The following is a 22017-nucleotide window of genomic DNA, read 5'->3' on the forward strand; positions in this document are numbered from 1 at the left end:
ATTCAACTCACATGATTTCTGCGCTATGAAGGCACATGATTGTATAATGTTCATGAATATACGTGTTCGTATATGTATATGCGAGTATCGAATGTGCCACTTGATATATGTCGCTTAGAACAACTGAAAGTCTCGAATTACTGCCATCCGAGAAGGGCTGCTAGGAGGTAGGATTGTTGCATTTTTACCTAGTTATGTGAGCGCTGACTTCAAAGTTTTGGTCTTCAGTTTGTAGACCAATTTAAGGTGGTTTGAATGGTTGCACGTCCATCCGAACTATGCGCGTGTAACCATTTAAAATAGCACGTGCATTGCATTGTACTATACACGTGCGATCATTGGAATTACACCCATGTAATTATTGTATGGGTGAGCATTAGAGGATAAAACGAAAGCACGTCTTGATATTGTTAAAGGGACCCTCCCACCTTCAAAAAAGTTTATGAATTGGCATGAAAGTGATGTCGCTCGGTTCAGAAAAAGCGAAAACGAATAGCTACCAAATTTCACCGAAAAATATTCACCGGTTTTCAAGATATTAGACTTTTACTTTTGTTTACTTTTTTGGGATCTCCGCTGTTTCTAGCGACTTTATTTTAGAAGTGCGGCGTTTGCGGCAGATGTTGCGCGCAAATAGCATATACCACCGCGTGCTACAAAACGTTTTAGTCAAACATTTAAAAATCGTTAGATATTTGCGCTGACGTCATACATTCAGAGGGGTATTCCTAAGCATTAGCCCCTCTGAATCAAAATGCTGCAATTTTGAAATTCAATATTTCCGATTTAAGGCATTTCTCGATGTTGTGAGTGCCGAAACCGGTAATTGTGAGCCAGGGACCCCATTTTGGCTATCTCAACTCAAATCTAATGTTAAGGTGGGAGGGTCCCTTTAAGTGACTTGGACCGGGCATCCAACGGTACAAGCCTCAATCAAGTCTGTTTCAGCGTTATTTTCAATTCATGAAATGCGATACACACATCGCATTAACACTAATACACTAAAAAAAAAATCAGTTCATTTTTAACCTCATTTTCTCAACCTCATTTCGAATAACTCACTAGACAAGCACATAGGTCATCGAGCTGTTATGAAACCTAAAAACATTACCTTACTTCCGAATAATACTGAAGACGTTTGCCGTTTTATCCTGTTTCGTCACCAAATCTTTCACGCAAGACGGTCATCATACTGCGCCATCTCCTACATCATAATTCTCTTCCTCGATCCTTTAAGAGCCGCATACACATAAAACCAATCACCATTTAAACACCATTTAAACCACTTACACATTTTCAGTAACCGGCTATTACCCACAACGTAACGCGTCAACCATATCGGCGAGTCCTTTTATTCGCAACAGCGCACACGTTTAGGCCCGCGGCGCCCCCCGGTACCGGTGGATCCTGCAGTCGCGACACCGGCAGTCGCGCGCCGCGGTACTGTTGCACGTGCGCTGCGCGGGCGCGGAGGTAGCGGCGGCACGCGCGGGAGAGAGCCGGGGGATAGAAGAGGGACAGGAGGGTGAATATCGACAGAGATGTCGGTAAGTGTGACTGGAGGGGGGGAGGGTTGATTAGTTACAACTGCAATGTCAGGCAGATGAATTTAAACGGGGATGATTCACTCCTATAGTGTTTGCCGTCATTTTGTTTTCACTGTTTTACGTCATTGTTCTTTGGCAGTCCGCGGTTCTTATGTTTCAATCAGACTTAAATTGATGAGGAACTTGATATAATTTGTCATTGTAATGCATTCATGTGAAACAACTAACGATTCTTTTTTATTTGGAATGCTTCTTTCTATTTGGAACCTTAGTTTCTACATTTTGGCGGTCAGCTAAAGAATCAGTAACCAAGTCAAGCGATAGAAGTTATGCCCAAATCAAACTGTTGTATAACTATAAGTAATCTGAATTGTAAGTGCTCGAGGGAGTCATAGATCTCGGTCGAAAACAAAATCCGAAAATGACCATCTTTTTTGTTTGTATTACAATTTCCTTCAAATAGTTGTTTTTAGTTATCTGATTCTTTTACAACCATACCTTCTAGTACTTTTCTGCCCTCCAAACGTCACCCACTGTTTGTCCACCAGGTTGTCAGCCGGCTGGGACGGCCGCTCCGCCAGGATCGTCTGACGCTGCTACTGCTACTCACCTGCCTCGCACTGATGACTAAGGTGTACGTCATGCTCTACGACACACCTGAGGACACTCCTCCGACACCCCGCTCCTCCGCTGAACTCCTGGACAATCCTCAGGAGTCCTCCCTTCCTCTCTCCTCCGCGAGTCACCGCTCGCGCCGAGAGGCCTCCGATCCCGAGAGCGGGACCCGCACGGTGTACGTCATCACGGCCACCTACCCGCGACCGGAACAGGAGGCCGATCTGGTGAGGCTGTCACAGACTCTGATGCACGCTGCGCCGTTCCTCTTCTGGGTGGTGGTGGAGGACGCGCCGCAGAGGACCCCGGCGCTGGCAGAGCTGCTGGAACGGTCAGGACTGCGGTATGTGCATCTAATAGGTAAGCAGGACGCGCGATGGTGTCAGGGGGCTTCGTGGTACTCGCTGATTACGTGTTTCGTGATCAGGGTTCGTGATTGAACCCGTGATGTGGTCCGTTATTGGGCCCGTGATTGGGTTCGGGAGTTTATTCGTGAGCTTCTTTGGACCATTCGGTGTCCGTTCTTCATTTGATTGATGTTAGGCCTTCGTTGCAAACCGTGCTTACTGATTATGTCGGCGACAATGGTTCAACACGTCAGACAACAAGGCGACCATCATATATTAGAGGCAAACGCTTCAAGGAATTCCCACATTTGCGCTACCAAAACTGCCACTTAGCCAGTGCTGTCAGTAAATTAGACTGGGAGTTCATTACGGATGATTAACTCGATGCACAAGTGTCCCTTCTGTTTCTGCAATGTACACCGCTTACTGACATATTGCTTAAACATAAGTCCGAGCAACAAACAGAATATTTCCGGTGTACGGGAGCAACAAACGCAATTCTCAGGCGCTATTGTGGTCGCATTTGTCACCAGCGGGGCTGCACAGCTCACATTACGACCGTAATTATGATTAAGACAATTAGCTTGAACGTGCTGTAACGCAAAGGATGGTGCCGTGACCATGCATATTTCACATTTGTTTATGTCACAATTACTCGGAGTTAACATAATTGAGGCTGATGGAGAATTGTTAGGAATGTAAACACCACTGGAAACCCTGCTGGGCTCCATGCCAACACTTAATTACAGGTGATGTCGGCAAAAGAGCTAACACACAATTGGTGTGGTAAAACGTTTCTTTGAGCGTGATTATCAAAAATAATATCAAAATTGACCTTTTGCAAATAATATCCAAAAAACAATTGAAAAACGATTGGTGGCCAAAGAAAACACATTATTTAAAGTTCCATTTTCGTACCAATTATGCGGCCCTATTTGTCAACAATAGTCAATACCAGGGTTAGCCGGTTAATTTCAAGGCGGGATGCAAAACTGCTAAAACCTCCGTTCATATGGTGCAGTAAATTCGAAATTCATGTAGCCTCAGGAAAAATGATACCATTTAGGCTTACTCAGATACTTAATAACTATCAGCTATGATTCTCGCCATCTCAATAAATTTATTTTAAAGTCATGTAAGTTAACCTCGAAAGTAATGACAGAACAAATGTCGCTAAGCACCCATGGTATCTTTTAACGAGTTTTCCGCATTAAATACTCATTAGACCGGGCTGCTAGCTAATTCACCATGTGCATTGTACACATATTGCTCTCACAACATTTATAATTATCCAGGTAATGATGAATACTATTGCAGTTGTGTTCATCTTGTTTATATTGTAGAGCAAAGCAATATGGTGTGCAGGCTAAGTCATTTGCATCCCATTGTTTCGTGAGAATGTGGAAAACATGAAATAATTGATTACTTAGGCACATGTATTTTTCCTATCGTAGGGAGCTTTAAATCGGTGCAGTTAAATTTCTGTGAACAGAATAATATTATGCAGAAGTAGAAAAGTTTGAACGTGTGTACCGCAATATTGTGCTAGTAATGTGCTCAGGGCTGCGATTTCACCCCCCCCCCCCCTCCCTGCGCCCTGCCCAGCCGAGGTGCCGGAATTGGCCCTTCCCCGGCCCCGGTTCTGGGGCCGCGTACCCCGCGGAGTGGCCAGTCGAAACACCGGCCTCTCCTGGGTGAGAAGTCACGCCACGGCAGGTGTGGTGTACTTTGCTGATGACGACAACAGCTACGACATCAGAATATTCACGGAGGTAGGTAACGATAAAGTGTGATTGCATCATGTGTTTCATCATGTGTGTCGGTACTATGTTGAAGGAAAATAAGTGTGATTTGAGCTGATAACTGTGTAGACATTATTTTATATTTTGACGACTGTACCCGGTGCATTATGTCGTACACTGAAAACAATTTAACCCAAGGCCTGCGAGTAAACCGGTGTTTTGCAGGTACCCCTATCCGCAACCATTTTTAACCACCCTCCCTGGAGTACAGTAAGGTCCCATTGCAGTGTAGTCGTCCCTGCTCTCAGCGGACTTGTTCGCTGACAGCGGTTATATCCGCTCAGAGCAAGTACGACTATACCGCAATGGGACCTAGCACTACTCCTGGGAGGGTGGTTAAAAATGGTTGCGGATAGGGGTACCCGTAAAACACCGGTTTACTCGTCAGCCTTGGGTTAAATTGTTTTCAGTGTAGTTTCACTTTAACGATCCGTTTTGGTTCGTCACAGTGTTTTTCTTTGTCGATAATTCCGTTAATTCGCTATGTCTCCGAACTGAAATCACTGTCTCAACCCCCTACGTTGCACTCCCATTTAATGCCGTTAAGTCCGATGATTTCTTAACTTTGATACACTTAAATGTGTTTGATTAATTCTACACCTCACTTAATCAATGCTCGCCGCGTTTCAATTTTATTTACATCTTTGTCTTATGCATGGTAACACAAATTTCCCTTAGTGAACCTCAACACCCCACAGCGCCCAGTCCCCCAAGCCGTTTCTCTAAGCATCCCCTGGTGTTCTCCTCAGATCCAGAAGACGCGCGGAGTGTCCGTGTTCCCGGTCGGCCTGGTGACGGAGCTCGGGGTCAGTTCACCAGTGGTGATTGGAGGTCAGGTCACCGACTTCTACGACGGCTGGCACGGGGGCAGGAGGTTCCCTATAGACATGGCCGGGTTTGCCGTCAGTGTGACGCTACTGAAACAGGTGAGAGAGACGGGAAGAAGTCTGAGGGCGAGGAGAGATTAGGGGTGAGGTCAAGAAAGAAGTGGTCAAGTACGGTTATGGTGGGATCGTGGCAGGTTTCAATTTTCAAATATAGGCATGATGGTGCCCGAGACAGGTAAAGGAGAAATGCACGTCGGTCATGCTTTGATATGCTTGGGTCATAGTAACCATCCTTAGTTTTTGCTCTTTAACCTTTTTGTCAATTAAATGCCCGTCTAGTTACCCGTTTTTCTTTTCCATTTACACTTGCCATGTGAGCTCCACGTTTGCACGGCGGCTTACCTGATTTATTGGTGACCTGCCCTGCCTTGCCTTGACCTTACAAGCGACCTGACAAAATCTGATCTGACCTGCCCTGCCTTTCCCTGCCCTGCCCTGCCCTGGCCTACCCTAACCTGACCTGCCGTGACCCGGCAGCGGCCAAACGCTGCCATGCCGTACAGAGCTGGGTACGAGGAGGATGGCTTTCTGAAGGAGCTGGGGGTGACCAGGGAGGATCTGCAGCCTCTGGCGGACGAGTGCTCTCAGGTTGGTGAGAAGTGCTCTCAGGTTGGTGAGCACTGAGCAGTGCTCTCAGGTTGGTGAGCAGTGCTCACAGGGTAGTACAGAATGCTCACAGGGTAGTAAGGAGTGCTCACAGGCTACTTACGAGTGCTCACAGGTTAACAAAAAATGTTTGAAGGCTGGCGAAGAGTGCTCACAGGCTACCTACTTTGTATAGGCTTGTAATGCTTAATATAATGACATTGACTTACTCACGCACGTCTCTCTGGTAACTGATATCAAACTGATACTGATAACAAAAGCTCAAACAAGGGTATGTGAGTGGGCATACAAATAGACGACTGTTATCAACGTGGTATAGATGGCCTTGCTGTCCTCTTCAAGGCAGATCACGTCAAATATTGCTTATTTCCATTTTATCCAGTCAGAACTAGGAGGTTTCGCTGACTTGTGCGTACTTTAGGCTTTGCCAGCCTAAAAAGTATGCATGAGACCAGGGATTTCGAGCTTCAGGGCATATTACAATTCACGATGATTCCAGGAAAGAGTAACTTGCTGTTCCGCTTATTAACCATGTATTAAAAGACCAGTGTCACACGCAATGTCCCCATTATGAAGCTGAAAACATTCATTTCAGCTTACATCTCACATGACAAACGAACGCTTTGCAGCAATCATAAGCCGTTATGGAATGGGGCTGTCGAGAAACCAAAATCACCATGCTTATCTCATTCGCCTTTAACCATTCTCAACAAACTGTAAAGATTCTAAGCAGCATCAGTTTTAAATAGCAAGGACTACATACGATGGCCGGTGGACATCTTTTACAGCTCAGTGTCATATCACATGCCTCACTTATTCATCATCTTTCAGATACTGGTGTGGCATACTAGAACTGAAAAGGTGGCTCCAATTCGGCCAGCTGACCTGAACAAGTTCCAGGGCAGCAACATAGTAGCTCTGATGGATCATCTCCTCCCTATGAAGGCCTGAGGGTCAAGGTTGATAGTAAATTGCGCGGCTAGAAAAATGAGTTATTATAGTTAAATTCGGTGCGTATTTTCTCGCCTTCTTCTAAGGCACATGCTGTTATGTTTGTTTGTATGCTGTTCCCAAGCTTGTATAATTTTTCATCTTGAGAAATGCAATGGAACAGCCGTGCAGAAGTGCCTCTTGCTGCCCATATGTACCGGCCACACTATATAACATAGAACTTCGGATAAATATAGGACTCAGTGGTTGAAACACGTTGGAACACCTGTGTTGCTGCTGGCTGTGCGTTTGTTATTTCGGTATATAGTTGGTATCTTATTTATCTAGTTATAATATAGACTTAAACATTTCGCTCTGTCTTTCAACGTCTGCAGTTACAGTGTGCAGTTAACATTTCAACATGCGCTGCTTTGGATGGTGGAATGTAGATCCACATGCTTACTGTTTATAAAATCAGTATTTTTATGTGGAATTAGTGTACTAGGATTAGGTAAGTCAAAACTAGTTTAAGACTTTGATTTTCAGTCCTGTGCTATATCTCACATTGATGGAAGCGAACCCACAGACAGTTTTTACAAAAGAGCTTTGCTTATTTTTTTTTTTCAGCAAAACACCAAGCCCATACACTTTTCTGCGTCCTTTTCTGATGTGCCCGACTCTTTAGGTCGGGTCGCGACTGCCATTTCACGCTAAGTCGTGCTGCGTGCACGAGTAGGCAATTTCTCTATGTCATGTCACACGCGGTGACGTCACGGTCGCGGTGACAAGACGTCGCATTTCAATCGTCATAACCGCCACAATTGTCACAATCGGCAATAACGACTGCCGTGTACTGCACTTCAACACATTAATTCTCATCATACCTGCCTGTTATCCATTTTTGCTCCTCAACTACCTCCCGCGCCCCGTAGGGCTACCGGCGGACCCTACCACCCGTAGGGGGGGGGGGGGGGGCCGTATCGGCCCCCCCCTAAGATCTCGGAAAGTTACCGGCCGATTTTCAAAATTCAAACGGCGTTCGATAGCCCCACCCGGGAACTACCTTGTGACCAAATTTCATTGACCTAGGTCAAACCGATGACGTCACAGGTCAGGTCAAAGGTCAGATTTTCACCGTTCACAGGCAATTCAAGAAATGTGCTGTGAAAGCGAGTAAATTGGTAATTTATTGAAAACCATCGATGGTACATTGTTCGTCAAACACATACTTTGCTATCTGAGGTCACTGATACCAGGTCAGGTCACAGCGAGGTCAGGTCACCGGGGGTCACAATATGAATGTGTCGTGTGATACATGTTTTATGGTCCATTTAACATGAAAAACGCGATTATGTGGGTTAGGCAGCCTTTGGGGCCAGCCTAGGTCACGTTTTTGTGAAGGTCAGGTCAAGGTCAGGTCAAATTAGGTCAAATTTCAAAGTTGATATTTTTGCATAAAATGGGTATAGATTCGATGCAGCTCGTCACGGGGAGTCTAATGGTGGTCTTCGTTTTGCTCTACGAGTTCTAGAATTGCCAAAAATTGAGTTTGAAAATTTGACGTCATCATTTTTGAACAGTTTTTTCGCTATAACTTGGCCAAAAAACTAGGTATCGATCTTAAATTTGGTATGTAGATAGAAGACGGTAGGCACTATCACATATATTCCGGTTTTTTCGAAACTCAAAAAACTTTTTGGATTTTTTGGCGAATATATCCAAAAAAATGCTTTTTTGATTTTTGGGGGTCAAAACTCAAAAATTTCAAAAATTCGAGATAGCAGTTTTGTAGCCCTGTCAATTCTACACCTTTTATGTCTTGATCATTTTTCTGTATCTTCAAAGCTGTAGTCCTGACAGGTCTTCTCGCGAAGGTCTTTTTTCGGTCGAAAATGACAGAACATGACGTCACTCTGACGTCATTTGTGGCCAACCTATCATAGCCTCTGGAAAAATTTTTGGTCACAATGTGTAAAATTGATGCTCGGAGGGGTCCTGAAAGTTTGGTGGCGATATCTCCAGCCGTTTAGGAGATATCGACCGAAAAGGACAGGGGGGGGCCGTATCGGCCCCCCCCCCCCCTACGGGGCGCGGGTTAATAAATCATCTTGATTTTACCAAATTAATTTATTCTTACAGAAGAGAAACTGATCGATAATCAAGTGCAAGCTTGCTCAGACTCGAATACCTAGCTTCTGTTTGTTCATAGCGCTCTTTTTTCTATCGTGACCGCCAGCTACGTCTGGCAGCGAGCCAAACGTCGTCGCCCGGGGCGGTGGCCGGTCACGTGACCTCGCCCGGGGCGGTGACTACATAGTCACGTGACCGTCGCCCGGGGCGGTGGCCGGTCACGTGACCGTCGCCCGGGGCGGTGGCCGGTCATGTGATCTCGCCTGCTAAGTCGGGGAGGCCAGCGCGTAGTAGCCTCAGTGACAGTCTGAAGGGTCTGAAGGAAGCAAGCGCTGACTAAAGTCGGCGGGTGGTAACTCCTGCCTTTGGACTGGAAGGAGTCAACAGTTGCTGCTTTAACACCATGGGTAAGTACACAAAAGATGGATTTGTATGCATGTATGCCTAGGAGCTTTCATAGTGAAACGCATTTTTATTGTTTTAGCGTAAATAAATATGCTTGTGGAATCTCTAAAATTCGCTTCAGGAGTAGTCACACGTAAAGCTCGACTTGAACGAGTTTCAATCCCAAGAAAAATGTTCATTTTTCAGTAAATGCCTTTCCCTTACATCGGTGGCCGGCAGGTCCTTCAGGGGATGCCCCTTTTTTGGACGCCGGTCAGGGCCCCCACCTATCAGACCCCATTGCTTACATAGCAAAGGTCATTGGTATTCGGTCGCCACCGTTCTGCATATCAAATGTAACATTTTAACCCTCGCACTTATACAGAGGTAGGATGAACACTTCCAAAAACGGATGAACCATTCCGTTTTTTTTTCACGAATTACTCAAGTAATGAGTAGCATATTACAGCTAATCTTTCAGTAACTCCGAGTCATTCATTTTTATCTAAAAAATTTACTGCTTGATCTAAAGACCTTCACCTGTGACCTGTTTCTAGAGACCATGCCAGGGTGGAGTGGCAATTCGACGCATTTCACATGCATCACGCTATCAGTTCGTGCGAGTCATGAATTCTAAAAAATGATGGTTTTCCCTGAGACCCTTATCAATCACGGCGAAGGGCTCCGTTACCCCCCATTTGCCGACCCCTGCCTTACATCATCTATTGCAAGTAAATATTACAATATTACTTGCAATAGAAATCTACTCTGGCTTCCTACCTGTCTTTGCGGTTGTGTATCGAACAAAATATTTCTTCCAATTTACCCATTCATGAATAAATGTTACATTTGTGTATATCCTGAGAAGTATGACCTTTTCTTTCTATTAATCTTTTCTGTTAACGTCCCTCTACTCATGAAAAATACTGGGGACATATTATGGGCTGTATTACAGGCACATTATGTACACCATCGTCCACAACACGTAAAACGAACACCTTGGCGAACACAACTCACACGTACATCTGCCTATCGCTCACGAACATTCGTGCTGACGGACCAGCAGACACCAAAGACCAATGAGACATCTGCACATACCGCTGATAGAAGCTGGATAGAATGAAACACATTACAAGGGTGTGAATGACTCTGGCTCGTGATACAACAACAAGGGCCAACAAAGGGCAATGGTGGGCGATGGAGCACAATGACGTGGCCGCCATTGTTGGATCTGTGAGGACGGGACGAATGGATCGGGTCAGGATCCAGAGGACACGGCGGAGAACACGTTTACCTGCGTACGGAGCTAGGTTACAGACAAATCAATATGGCACACCAGATGATACATGCAGCATCAACAAAGCATCAGACGAGCAGCAAACGGCTCAAAGGTTACCGTTGGATCACATGCGCGGCCAATACACTGTGCATACAGTATATGGTTCGATGAGGACATCAAACTACAGACATCCAAGAACAAAGTTCGATACGAGTTACAAAACAAAAGAAATCAGACACAATGCTTCATAAAAGTGAAACATTGCGATGCAAACCTGATGATCAATCTATTGCAAGGCAAATCATTGCACAATTGAAGCTTCGCCGGCCGCCTTACAGCACTGATGACTAACAAACTGGCTAAAAGACTTAATGACATACTGACTAACAGAATATGACAGCAAATAACATGGCAAACCGACTGGCAAGCACACTGACAAAAGACAAAAAAAACACCCTGTCCACACTAACTGACTCCCTGATTGGTAGACCTATCAAAAGACAAGCTCATTATTTTGCTAAAACAAGCTCAAATGATCACCCCTAATAAGAGCATGGAAAAGCTCGCAACCACAGGGTTCCAAGTTCAAGCTCCGATGCATCGTACAAACCTTTCATGAAAGGTTGCCAAAGCTGGCATGCTTAGGCTGCATGCAGGAGCTGCCACACGGGATCACCCAGGTCACCTACGACGACGGACACAGCCGCTGGTACAGGGGCGTCCTCTCGGGGGACCCGTCCCGTCCTCGGGTCTGCCGCAGCCGCTCCCGGTACAGGTCCTCGGCGTCCTCCAGCTCCTCTCGGGTGACGGCGCTCCACACGCTGCTCCGGTGACCCTCGCCGGCCGTCCACGTCACCTGGTGCAGCACGCGGCGGCACCACGCGTGACGGCGCACAAACTTGCGCAGCAGGTGGTCCATGGCTGGCGTGGGGTGACTGACGCCCAGCTGACCGGCGCGGCACAGCTCCAGCAGCAGAGAGGACGCCTGGCCGAGCCGCCGCGCGTACCGGCGCACAAACACACAGTCGAGCACGTCCATGTCGAACGTCTCCGGTCCGGCGTCGGGCCTCAGCAGCTGTCCGCGCCGCTTGAGCGTGGCGAATCCGACCGCCTCGCCGCCCTCGGCGAACAGCAAGAACGCCGAGTCGCCGACGGGAGGCGGGGCGAAGAGGGGCTCTCGCATGGCGGACGACCGCTCGCGCTCACCGTAGACGTACTTGATGAGCACGTAGAGGATGGCGCGATCGGCCACCGACTGGACCGGGTGCCAGCCGGCGGCGCGCCACTGGACCAGGCTGAGCAGCAGCTCCAGCGGCGTCCAGAGCGGGCCGACGCGCAGCGCCACGCACCAGCCGCACGAGGGGCAGCGCAGGCCGTCCAGGCCGGCCCCCAGACCGGCGCCGGCCCCGGGCGGCAGCAGCACCTCGGCCGGCAGACACAGTTCCGGCCGGGACTCGCGGTAGGGCCGCGGACAGTGGCGGCTCGGCTCCCGGCAGACCGTGCCGCACCCCTCCTTCGGACACGGGACTGCAACGGAACGGGAGAACGGTTAGGTGGCGGTAGACGCTGGGCATCAACACACACAACTGCCATTAGCGTCCAGAAAGAAGTCGAATGTTCATCACAGATTTGCTTCCACTTCCGAGGCAGCAGGTCAGTTGTTACTGGCCATGAACACAGAAAACCACTCCAGAACACACAACCCGTCTCCAGAAAAGTTAAAAATCCATCACAGTTCTCTCCTAACCAATGTCGTCTGTACTCACTGGCAAACAGTCCACTGGTGGTGAACTCCCGGTGTGTCTCCTCCTTGGCCAGGCTCTCCAGCAGGTCCAGTGGGGTGCGGATGGGCCGGGGTCGGAGCAGCGGCACGGGAGGACCATCCTTGGACACCGCGCTGAAGACGGCAGCCAGAGAGCGGCGGGGGCGCAGACGACAGATACGGGTCCTCGGGGGCGGCGATGGAGTGCCCTCCCTGAGAACGGTGCAGGCGTCAGGGGGTCAGAGGGCAGATTGACCTGCAGGCTCTATCCTACAAAGGCTCAGGCAACTTTTTGCCACTGTGGCGCATCTCTACTGCTTTGCAACTAGGGATTATTTCGCCACTTAAGCGTTACAAAACATGGACGTTGCGACGTCACAAGACGCCAATTTATTTAAAAAAAATCGAGAGTCTCTGCTATTCGCGTAGTTTGGTCAGGCTGTGAACATTTGAGAAATATCTAGGAAATTATATCGGTAAAACAGCATGAAGAGAACTTCTTAGTATTTCGGGTTCATGACAAAGGAAAGTGATGGAAAACCACTGTCGGCAGCCCGACGTCACCACAGCGCCATTTTGGTGACATCGTTACGCCCAGTTGTGTCCCCGAGGAGCGGAATGGAAAACAACAGCTTCTTGTATGTTCAATGGAATTCTGAAGCGTCCCATGGATTTTGTAGCTGTCGGATACCATGTGTGTGCCAGAAAAACACTGTGTTAGATCACATCAGACTCGGGAGCCCCCAGAGGCCATCATCAATGTTCAATTGGTCAGTTAGTGAGTGAAACGAAGACGCACCCGATGAGGTACCAACACAGAAAAACAAGTGTACTTACCACTGGTAGGCGGCCGTCGTTCTGGGTTTCTTGCTGGGAGGTGGTGTGCCAGGCTGGCTCTCGGAAGAGGAACGTTTTCCGCGACACTCTGCCACAGCCGTGCTGGCCACAGGAGACCTGTAAGACGCAAAAGGCGGGGTCTGTTAGCAAGAGAAGCCGACAGACGGCTGCGATTCAATTTATTATGTACATATATTATTGCTATACGTATACAGTAACATTTTACAAACGCACCTTTATAGGTCGTTTTCACGACGAGCTATCCGGCGAGTGCACCTAATTTGACTAAACCTGCACCTAATCTCTTTTACAGCAAATATCTTTATTCCATGAATTTATTTCCGTGTTTTAACCGATGATACTCTGATAATATGACAAAGCAGGCATGTAAGCAATTAGTGCAACGCTAGCTGATCGCTACTAAGAGACACACTGAACCTTATTTGACCAGATCTGCACCTAATCTGCACCAGATGTGCACCAAATGTGTACCAGATGGCCGTCGTGAAAACGATTTTTTTTCGCTTTACATGTATATTAAGATCCAATTGAATGGCCTAGATGTCCAGAGTCTTTTATCTACTTCTTCATTTAAAACGATATCTCCCAAAAGTCCCTAAAAAGTTCCTACCTTCATATACCAAGCTACTATTTTGGGAGAGAGCTGAGTATTACTAATTGCTGGCATCCTGGCAGCACACTAATTTAATTCTTACTCATGGAATAACTCATCAACCACTCATAGGTAAGCATAATCATGTAATGATCATGAAAAAAATCCCTATATCCCGATTCAGTGGGTATGACCCGTATTTCCCGACTCCCGAGCTGGCACCCTTACATGCCCTTACTTTCAAAGTTGGGACCGTAATTACCGATTTCCGACCTGCAGCCCCTTACGAGTATTCCAAAATAAGTTCAGGTAAAATCGTAGCTAGGTAAAATCGGCAAACTATTTTGTGGTTAAGTAACCTACAGTGGTAAATTTGTATTCTCTTGCACCAGCCCATAACGTAAACCTACAAATGTTCTGTTTAGTTTCTAGGTGAGATATCACGGTATAGTTCTCGAATAAGTCTACGGCTCCAAAGAGTCTAAGCGAATCGCAATTTAGTAAACAACGCAAAAGACTAGGTACAATGTAGGTATTTAACTGGTATTTTTATCATCATTTGCGTTTAGAAACTTACGAATGCAATGAAAATGTAGGTAAGCATGACTGGAAAGGGACGTTTTACACCTATTACAAAAATTGATAGGCTTTAAATAATAACAGGGCGTGTCTACTTACATTGCGATGCTGCAGAAGGAGGTAACCTCGCTGATTCGCTGACACCACTAATCGAACGCACGGGCTGCGAACTGTACGTACCTCACGAGCAAATGAGCCGAGGACCGGTGACCCACAAAGTTATCATCTATCCATCGGACGGTACAGACCCGCTGGGATTAAATCCGGTGCCCTGGCGCGGTGGCAAGACGCCAATGATAATCCCCGAATCGCGCGTGCGCGATGCGCATGGCGGTAGCTGAAGGGAAAGGGACGCAGGTTTAGATTTAGTTTTGGGTGAAATATGATTGTGGATATCAAGTAGATAAGATGTCATAAAGACAGTGGGGTTAGTTTTAAATAAATGATATTTTAATTTATAATTGATAAGAGATTAGGACAAGTAGTATTGTTTATCCCATTGCAATATTGTATTTTATTGGCAATTGCTTTAGGGCTTTTGTAGATAAGCAAGCACCTTGATTTCTTATAAGGCTTTGCGAATAAATTATCTTTTTTAACATGATCGTTTTGTCTTGAGAAGAAAATGTAAAAAGGAATGAAATTAATCACTAGCAAGGATGTACGTTTTGATTAAGAAAGAAGTATTATACAAATAGTCTTTGCCAGTGCGGCATGTGACGGAACTCTTCAATTTTCCAGGAATTTCATCGTTCGCCTATGGAATTCAAGTCGGTCTTTCTATTCTAATTGTTGTTAACTTAGAATATTGAGTCTAGGAAATTACAAATACCTGACTATTATGACGAAAGCAAAGCAATTTCATTGCATCGTGAAGAAAATAAGAAAAAGAAAAACATCACTTGCTATTTGTGCCGCAAATAGTGCCACGTGTAGCATGAAGTGTGATAATTAAGGCCATAGATATAACGCTTCTTACACTTGGTCACAAATAAACATTTTCAAAACTATGGCGTAAATTTATCTAGACAGTCCACATCAAGCTTTGGAAGGTTTAGAATATGCATTCGCTGGTCAACTGGACAAGTTTTGTTCTCGTATAAATTCATAAGTTTGACTTATGTTTTATAAAGCGTTGTTTGACGACAGTTTATTCCTAGTGTCAATGTTACGATATTTATTCTCGACGAATGCTTTGTTGCAGCGATACTTACTTCAAATGACCATCCCACGATAACATTAGTTTTGAGCTGAGATAGCCAAATCGGGGTCCCTGGCTCGCAATTACCGGTTTTGGTATTCACAACATCGGGAAATGCCTTAAATTGGAAATATTTAAGCCAAAAATCAGCAGTACTCAAATTCAGAGGACCGAATGCATATAGCTTGAGGGACCCTCTGAAATGTGTTCGTCAGCGCAGATTTAGCGATTTTTATATCTTATACTAAAATTTTAGTAAAAGGCAATTACTGCTGTGGTAGTATGGTACTGCCTTGCGCACAGCATTTGTCCACTTAAAAGATGCCAAAGTATTGCTTCCAAATGACGTGATAGGAACACCAGAGGCTCCAAAAATTGATAAAAATTAAAGTCTAATTTCTATGAAAATGTGAATATTTTTTCGTATATTTTGGTAGATATCCATTTAAGCTTTTCTTTTTAATCACGATACATCACTTTTATGTTAATTCATTTGCTTGTTTGAAGGTGAGAGGGCCCGTTTAAACAAAAGTCACAAAAATTTTAGGAAATTAACAAGCCTGGCCAATAAGCCGCTGACTTTGGTCAACTGCTTATTATAATTAGGCATCCATTGGTCCCTCCCCCCCCCCCCCCCGAGGATAAAATATACAATGGACTTGCACATAAAATATACACATACTCATACAGAGGTAGGTATACCAAACACCTATATTTGTACGATGGGACACCAGCCCAGTGATCTGGTGCTCCGGTTTTCCCTGACCCACGTCTGCGCCGGTCTAATTACGGTCGGGCGCCAGCATTCAGGAGATATTACCGTTCCACATGTGTCGGGTGTCCTAATCGGTAGCGTCCCCTCCCCAACCCCCGCTGCCGATACCCTCAGATCACCTCCGCTGCTCCATTGAGGGCCTAACTACCCCTGCCTTACCTGTGACCCTTGAGCCGAGACTTGGGGATCAGAGAGATTGACATTTTGCAGTTACCGCGTGGTGCATATCTCGACCCCTGATCAGCCGTGTCACTCTTTCTCTGTCGGTGCATCCGCCGACACCCTGGCACGTAATCCCGGGATGCGGGTCACTCCACTGGTACGGTAATCAACACCCCCTCCCCGTCTCCCACCCCCGCGGTGTCGGAGCCGGCTTAGGAAACAGTCGACACCGGCCCCGACCCCGCCTGACTTGGCGTCTAATTACGCTCCACTGAACTATATGGTACTTGTCTGTGAAACTGATCTGTCTGCCAACTTATATAGCTTGGTAGGTAAGCTTAAAGGTAGTGTGCCAGCTTTCCTGGACCGTATGGAGTTAATGGCCCAGATAAGGAGAACCGGATTTTTAGAACTTATCCATACCTTCAAAACTCATGGAAACGTCTTAAATTCTTCAAATTTTGAGTACCCCAGTGCGAAATTCGCCCCGACGGGTTGTCGGTCGTACCCCAACCACATTTCACACCACTATGAACAATAAATGCACACACTGAAATCGCTATTACCGATATGCTCATCCAATCAAGTTTCGATAAACCCGTTCATCAGCATCTCCTGCGGTTTCGAACACGCCTGTTAGGTGGTGCGGTAGACCGCGCCCAAAGCCAGGGCCCCGGTAACGTGAGGTAGCCGAGTCGGGGCAGCGTGCGCTGACCCAAGCCGGGGCCGCGCGTCCTCCCGGTGTCATGTGATAGCCCGGGGCTGCCCGCGGGGATGCGGTAGACCGCGCCCAAAGCTGCGGCCCCGGCTTGGGTCAGCGCACGCTGCCCCGACTCGGCTACCTCACGTTACCGGGGCCCTGGCTTTGGGCGCGGCTTCTGCTCATACTTTGTGGTGCGGTGGTGGTGCGTCGGGCCGCGCGCTCTGACTTCGGCCAAGAAAAATGCGTCAACTGATCATTGTCATTTCTGCCACTTGCGTGTGGTGAAATGGGGTCATAACTTAAGAGACGGCTGTTTCATATCAATTATTTTACATAAAATCATATTTCAAACCATAAATAATGTTCGACAGCCAAATAAAAGAAACAATACCAATACAGGCTTACAGTTTAAGGCTCGACATTGTGTTGTCTACGATTAGACAGCTGATAACTCATTCCCGTACGTCGTAACTCTATAATGACCTTTGCTTATTGTCACATGTGCGCCGCATTTGCGATTGTTGCCGACGCCTGTTTGCAGTTCAGCCCACTACAGTTGTTATACATATCGAAAAACCGATAAACTTTTAGGCGAAAAAGGCACTATTCCAGGCCCATTTTTGATTTTTTTTTTGCGATATTAGGTAAAAACAGAAGCTTCTTATCCTAGGAAAAATAAAATGGGAAATCTTTCAAAGGTGGCACACTACCTTTAATCTTAAGTAATACGTAGTGATAAGTAGTAATAAGTAGTAATAAGTAGTTACGAGCGAGCGAGCGCAGCGAGCGAAGCGAGTCTTTTCAATATAACGGAAAAATCTCAGTATGAGCGGCCCGGCCCGGCCCGGCCCGGCCTGTAACGCTTTTGAGAGGCTTATATCTCAGCAACCGCTGGACCGATTGGCCTGCGGTCTTTTTTGCTGGGTAGCCCCATCCCTTCTACCCCGTAATTGACTACTTTTGATACACCTCAGTGACCGTCGTGGCACGTGCCACGTGAAAAGTCAAGGGTGTTCAAGCTGTTTTGCAAAAGTAGTGATTTTGAGAGGCTCATATCTCAGCAGCCGCTTGGGCGATTGACTTGCGGTAATTTTTGTAGGGTAGCAGCATCCCTTCTACCAAAAATAGGATACTCTCGATGCATGTGGGTCACCCCCAGTGCACGTGCAAATTACAACAATAAGAGGTGTCAAATTTGTTCCCATTTTAATAACTCGGTAATTACTGGTGCGATTTCGCTGAAACTTGGCATACAGGTAGGCACCCACCAGGCAATGTATTCCCATGTGTTGCGGTTAAGGTGCTACCGCACGTGCGCACGTGTAGGGGGCGTTTCCAGATCTCGAGAACGGCTGGGCAGATTGCGCTCAAATTTGGTACACGGTTGGGGACCAATTAGTAGGGTGCCGTGCAAAAGTCAGTTTGGACCCCGTTTGCACGTGCGCACGTGCAGAATGCCGCTTCCGGATCTCAGGAACGGCTGGGCCGATTGCGTTCAAATTTGGTACACCGTTAGCGACCGGTTAGAAGGGTGCTTTGCGCAAGCCCGTTGGAAGTACCCTCTCGCCTTTCCGCACGTGCAGGGCTCACTATCTCGCTCGCTCGTTCTTCGCCCAAAAGGCGTTTTACTGGTGATAATAATGATAAAGTAGGTGCATGCAGATAAAGATGAATATTCGTGGGAATGATAATCCATAGAAAAAAGCATAGAAAAATACTAGGCCTATTTACAAATCAGTGCTTATACACCGAGCGTAATGCCGACGAAACCAAACAAATGCACTTCAAAAAAGAAAACGATTTTTTTCAGTTTATTAATTAAACCGATTTCGATGACAAAATACATTTTTACAGAACATCACAAAACCAAAATCCACATTCAGAAGTTAATGAAAAAACAGCTTCCCAAAACCAAATAAGACTTTTCCAAATCGAAAATACATTACTAAGAGTGCAGGTTAATGAAAGTTTGTATCTGCTATACCCGGCTAACCGAAGGCCGGCTCTATAAAGGGTCGGCTGGCCGGCGGGGCGCACGACTTGCCCCCCTGTCAGGGTGATGGATCGCGGGTCCGGCCAGTGCAGCGACCTATACGGACATCGCCCCGGCGAGGACGGGTATGTGGTCCATTTGCGGGGAAATGCAGGGCGGGACAGGGTCCCGTAGAACTTGGCACTGTGAACTTTTGTTTAAGCGCGTACACTGTACAGTCTGTCTTAAAAGTATCGCGCAAAGTGACTGTGGATCCATCAAGCCTGACCGAGGAAGGGCCTGCTAAATTTGAGTCACCGAAGCAATTGACACCTCGTCCATTCCCCAGGTCAGCTGGTTCGGTGACTTTCAAATTATAGCAGGCCCTTCCTCGGTCAGGCTTGATGGATCCACCGTCACTTTACGCGGTACTTTTAAGACAGGCTGTGCATACATGGGTGACATATGTGATGCACGAACGACGTAAGTGTAAATATCACTGTTATCTTATGTTATCATGATTGAAGTGTTCTACTGTTATGTATGATATCATATACATATGTAATATGCGTATATGAGAGAAATAAATGTGGAAAAGCTTGCATCTGCTGCCTACGGCTCCGCGTGTTTAGAGCGTATTTGTGGGTCTAATTTTCATGGTGGTGGCGTTCAGGCTGTCGTTGTGTCGCCATTCATGCCAAAAGACGGTTATGTAGTCTGATACTCCGGGTTTGTACAGCCCGTTGAGGTTAGAGATGCAGCAGGATTTATACCACCAGGCCCCTTGGTTGTTAGATGAACAGTTACCCGGCCAAATGTCGTTGTCTCTGTCAATAGTGGAGAACTTCATTCCTTTGTGGTAGGTTAGACTGTCTCCGGCGGTCCCGAAGTAGTCGCCAAAGTCAATTCTGTATCCCTCATCCTCGGATTCGATGGCGAACTTCCGGTAGGTGGCGTACGCCGTCTGCTCTTCAAAATCCCAGAGATCCACCCTTAGCTCGTAAACGCGGTCTAGCTGGGAGGTCAGCTGCCAGAGGTGATGAAGTCCCCACCAGAACTCTCCTGTTAAACTTCCGAGACCCCACTTGTAGGCCTCCCAGTCCTGGAAGAAGTCCTGCCTGGGTGTGATGTCGGCTCTTCTTTGGAAGACGGTCCACCCTTCGCCATCGTCCATGTCACAGTAGGCCGGGGTCGGAGTCAGAAGATCTACCATGATCATGTAGACACCACTGGCTGTTCCTTGAGGCAGGTCACTGCAGTCGCGTACAAGTGAAGCCTGTTTTGACGTACCGTTGACATCAGAGGTCAGCCCAGAGGTCAGGTCAACGGTGCACATCAGCAGCCAAAGAACACAAACCGCCACTGGGAGACGCGGCGCTATCTCCATGGTGCTGCAGAAGAACGTCCTCGGTGGTCTAAGAGGAACAGTCGCCTCCACTGAAGGCGTGGTCGGATCGGCCCGTTTTATACCACCTCACAGGTGTCTGGTTCACATCCATTCCCGACAGAATTTCACGAAAGCAGCTGTTGCACCTGCATCGTCTGTCTGAAATCAAATGCGCAGAACTGAACCGGGAAATAGAACAAATGTGTGTCGACTGTGGGTGCTGAGGCACCAAAATCCGTGCAAGGAAGAGCTATCTTGCTGCAGTGGAAATAGCTTGTGAAAATGTCATATGCTGAGGCGAGAACAGAGATTATTTATCTCGGCTGTCTGGCGTCGTCCAGATGCGCAAAAAAGCACAACATAGCCCTATTTCTAAGCGATATTAGAGGTTCCAGCTATTGATCATATTTCAAAAGTTGCTAAAACTGGACGAACCCTAGCCGGCCCGGAATGCTTAGATGCTGGGATGAAAATTGTGAGTGATGTCTTTTTGAGACTCCTCTCTGCTATTGTCTGAGCCATGCATGTCGCACGAGGCGAGATTCAGTTCACACTTTACAGTGATCAGTTTCCGATTCTCTACGACTACGACCGCACTGTGCGACTGCGCTGCATTGCGACCGTTCTACCGTGCTGATTGTGTTTTCAAATGTGGATTGATCACGTTTGGTAAGAGAGAAGCCGGAGCTATAACTGGCATACAGCCGGAGCAGCCGGAGCCGGAACATTCTGACCGGAGCCGGAGCCGGAGCCGCCGAGACATTTTATTAAAAATCTGATCTGGAGCCGTAACAGTAAACCGGGGCCAGAATCGTCCACATTTTTATGGTTTCGTATCCATGCCCCGTAGCTATCAGTTGATTTGACCAGAGACGAATGGCCCATGATGACTGATGAGTGTAGAGGAACACAGCTGTTCAGTCTGCCGGTCTATTTCAGAATGCCGCGCGGGCCAACTGAACCGCGCGGACGAAGACACCGCGGTACAGCCTAACAGCCAGGCGCACGCACATCGCGCCCTGCGCAGCCGCCGAGCAGGCACCGCGCTCAATTATGGATCGTGCAATGGTTGTTTGCTCTTCTAGTTGTATTATGTGTTTTATTTTTCTTGCTCGTTATGATAAGTGTCTTTACATGCAAACATTGTTAATTAATGACCGCACAATGCACCTTATTTATTAGTGAACTTTTTTTATAAACGCCCAATGTAAATATGACCGATTAAACTGTTCTATAAAAGCCTTAACAGACGACACAAGCTTACGTAGGCAACGTCATGAGCCACGTATACGCCGCTCTTTATTTTCTGCTTCATCGTCACCAGTTTCCAGAAAAACATCTGACATGTCCAAAACTTATCGTAATTGTCGGTTCTAGTAATGCTGACAGCTTTCGACGCGCATCACATGTTTCGCATAACAGAGCAAAGTAAGGCCGTGTAAGAGTAGCCAAGTGGCTGTGAAAAGACGTGGCTTTGTCCGCGGTAATCTCATGACATG

The 22017-nt window shown here is 46.9% G+C and overlaps 2 protein-coding genes across 2 annotated transcripts; one reads left to right on the forward strand and one right to left on the reverse strand.

Moving 5' to 3' along the window:
• Nucleotides 1-1440: 1440 nt before the first annotated feature.
• LOC122390227 (galactosylgalactosylxylosylprotein 3-beta-glucuronosyltransferase P-like) lies at nt 1441-7106 on the forward strand. The gene is made up of 6 exons (XM_043382956.1): nt 1441-1547; nt 2096-2522; nt 4115-4281; nt 5061-5237; nt 5676-5786; nt 6636-7106. The coding sequence occupies exons 1-6, from the start codon at nt 1542-1544 to the stop codon at nt 6753-6755; spliced, it is 1008 nt and encodes a 335-aa protein (XP_043238891.1). The 5' UTR covers nt 1441-1541; the 3' UTR covers nt 6756-7106.
• A 7469-nt stretch (nt 7107-14575) lies between these two features.
• Nucleotides 14576-20344, reverse strand: LOC122390213 (fibrinogen C domain-containing protein 1-like). Its single transcript, XM_043382944.1, has 2 exons — nt 19939-20344; nt 14576-14655 (listed from the first exon to the last, which is right to left on the reverse strand). Exons 1-2 carry the CDS (start codon nt 20342-20344, stop codon nt 14576-14578), a joined length of 486 nt encoding a protein of 161 aa, XP_043238879.1.
• Between the last annotated feature and the right edge of the window lie 1673 nt (nt 20345-22017).

This window comes from Amphibalanus amphitrite, unplaced genomic scaffold (assembly GCF_019059575.1).
Source record: "Amphibalanus amphitrite isolate SeventyFive unplaced genomic scaffold, NRLGWU_Aamphi_draft 000387F_arrow, whole genome shotgun sequence".
In the NCBI taxonomy this organism is placed as follows: domain Eukaryota; kingdom Metazoa; phylum Arthropoda; class Thecostraca; order Balanomorpha; family Balanidae; genus Amphibalanus; species Amphibalanus amphitrite.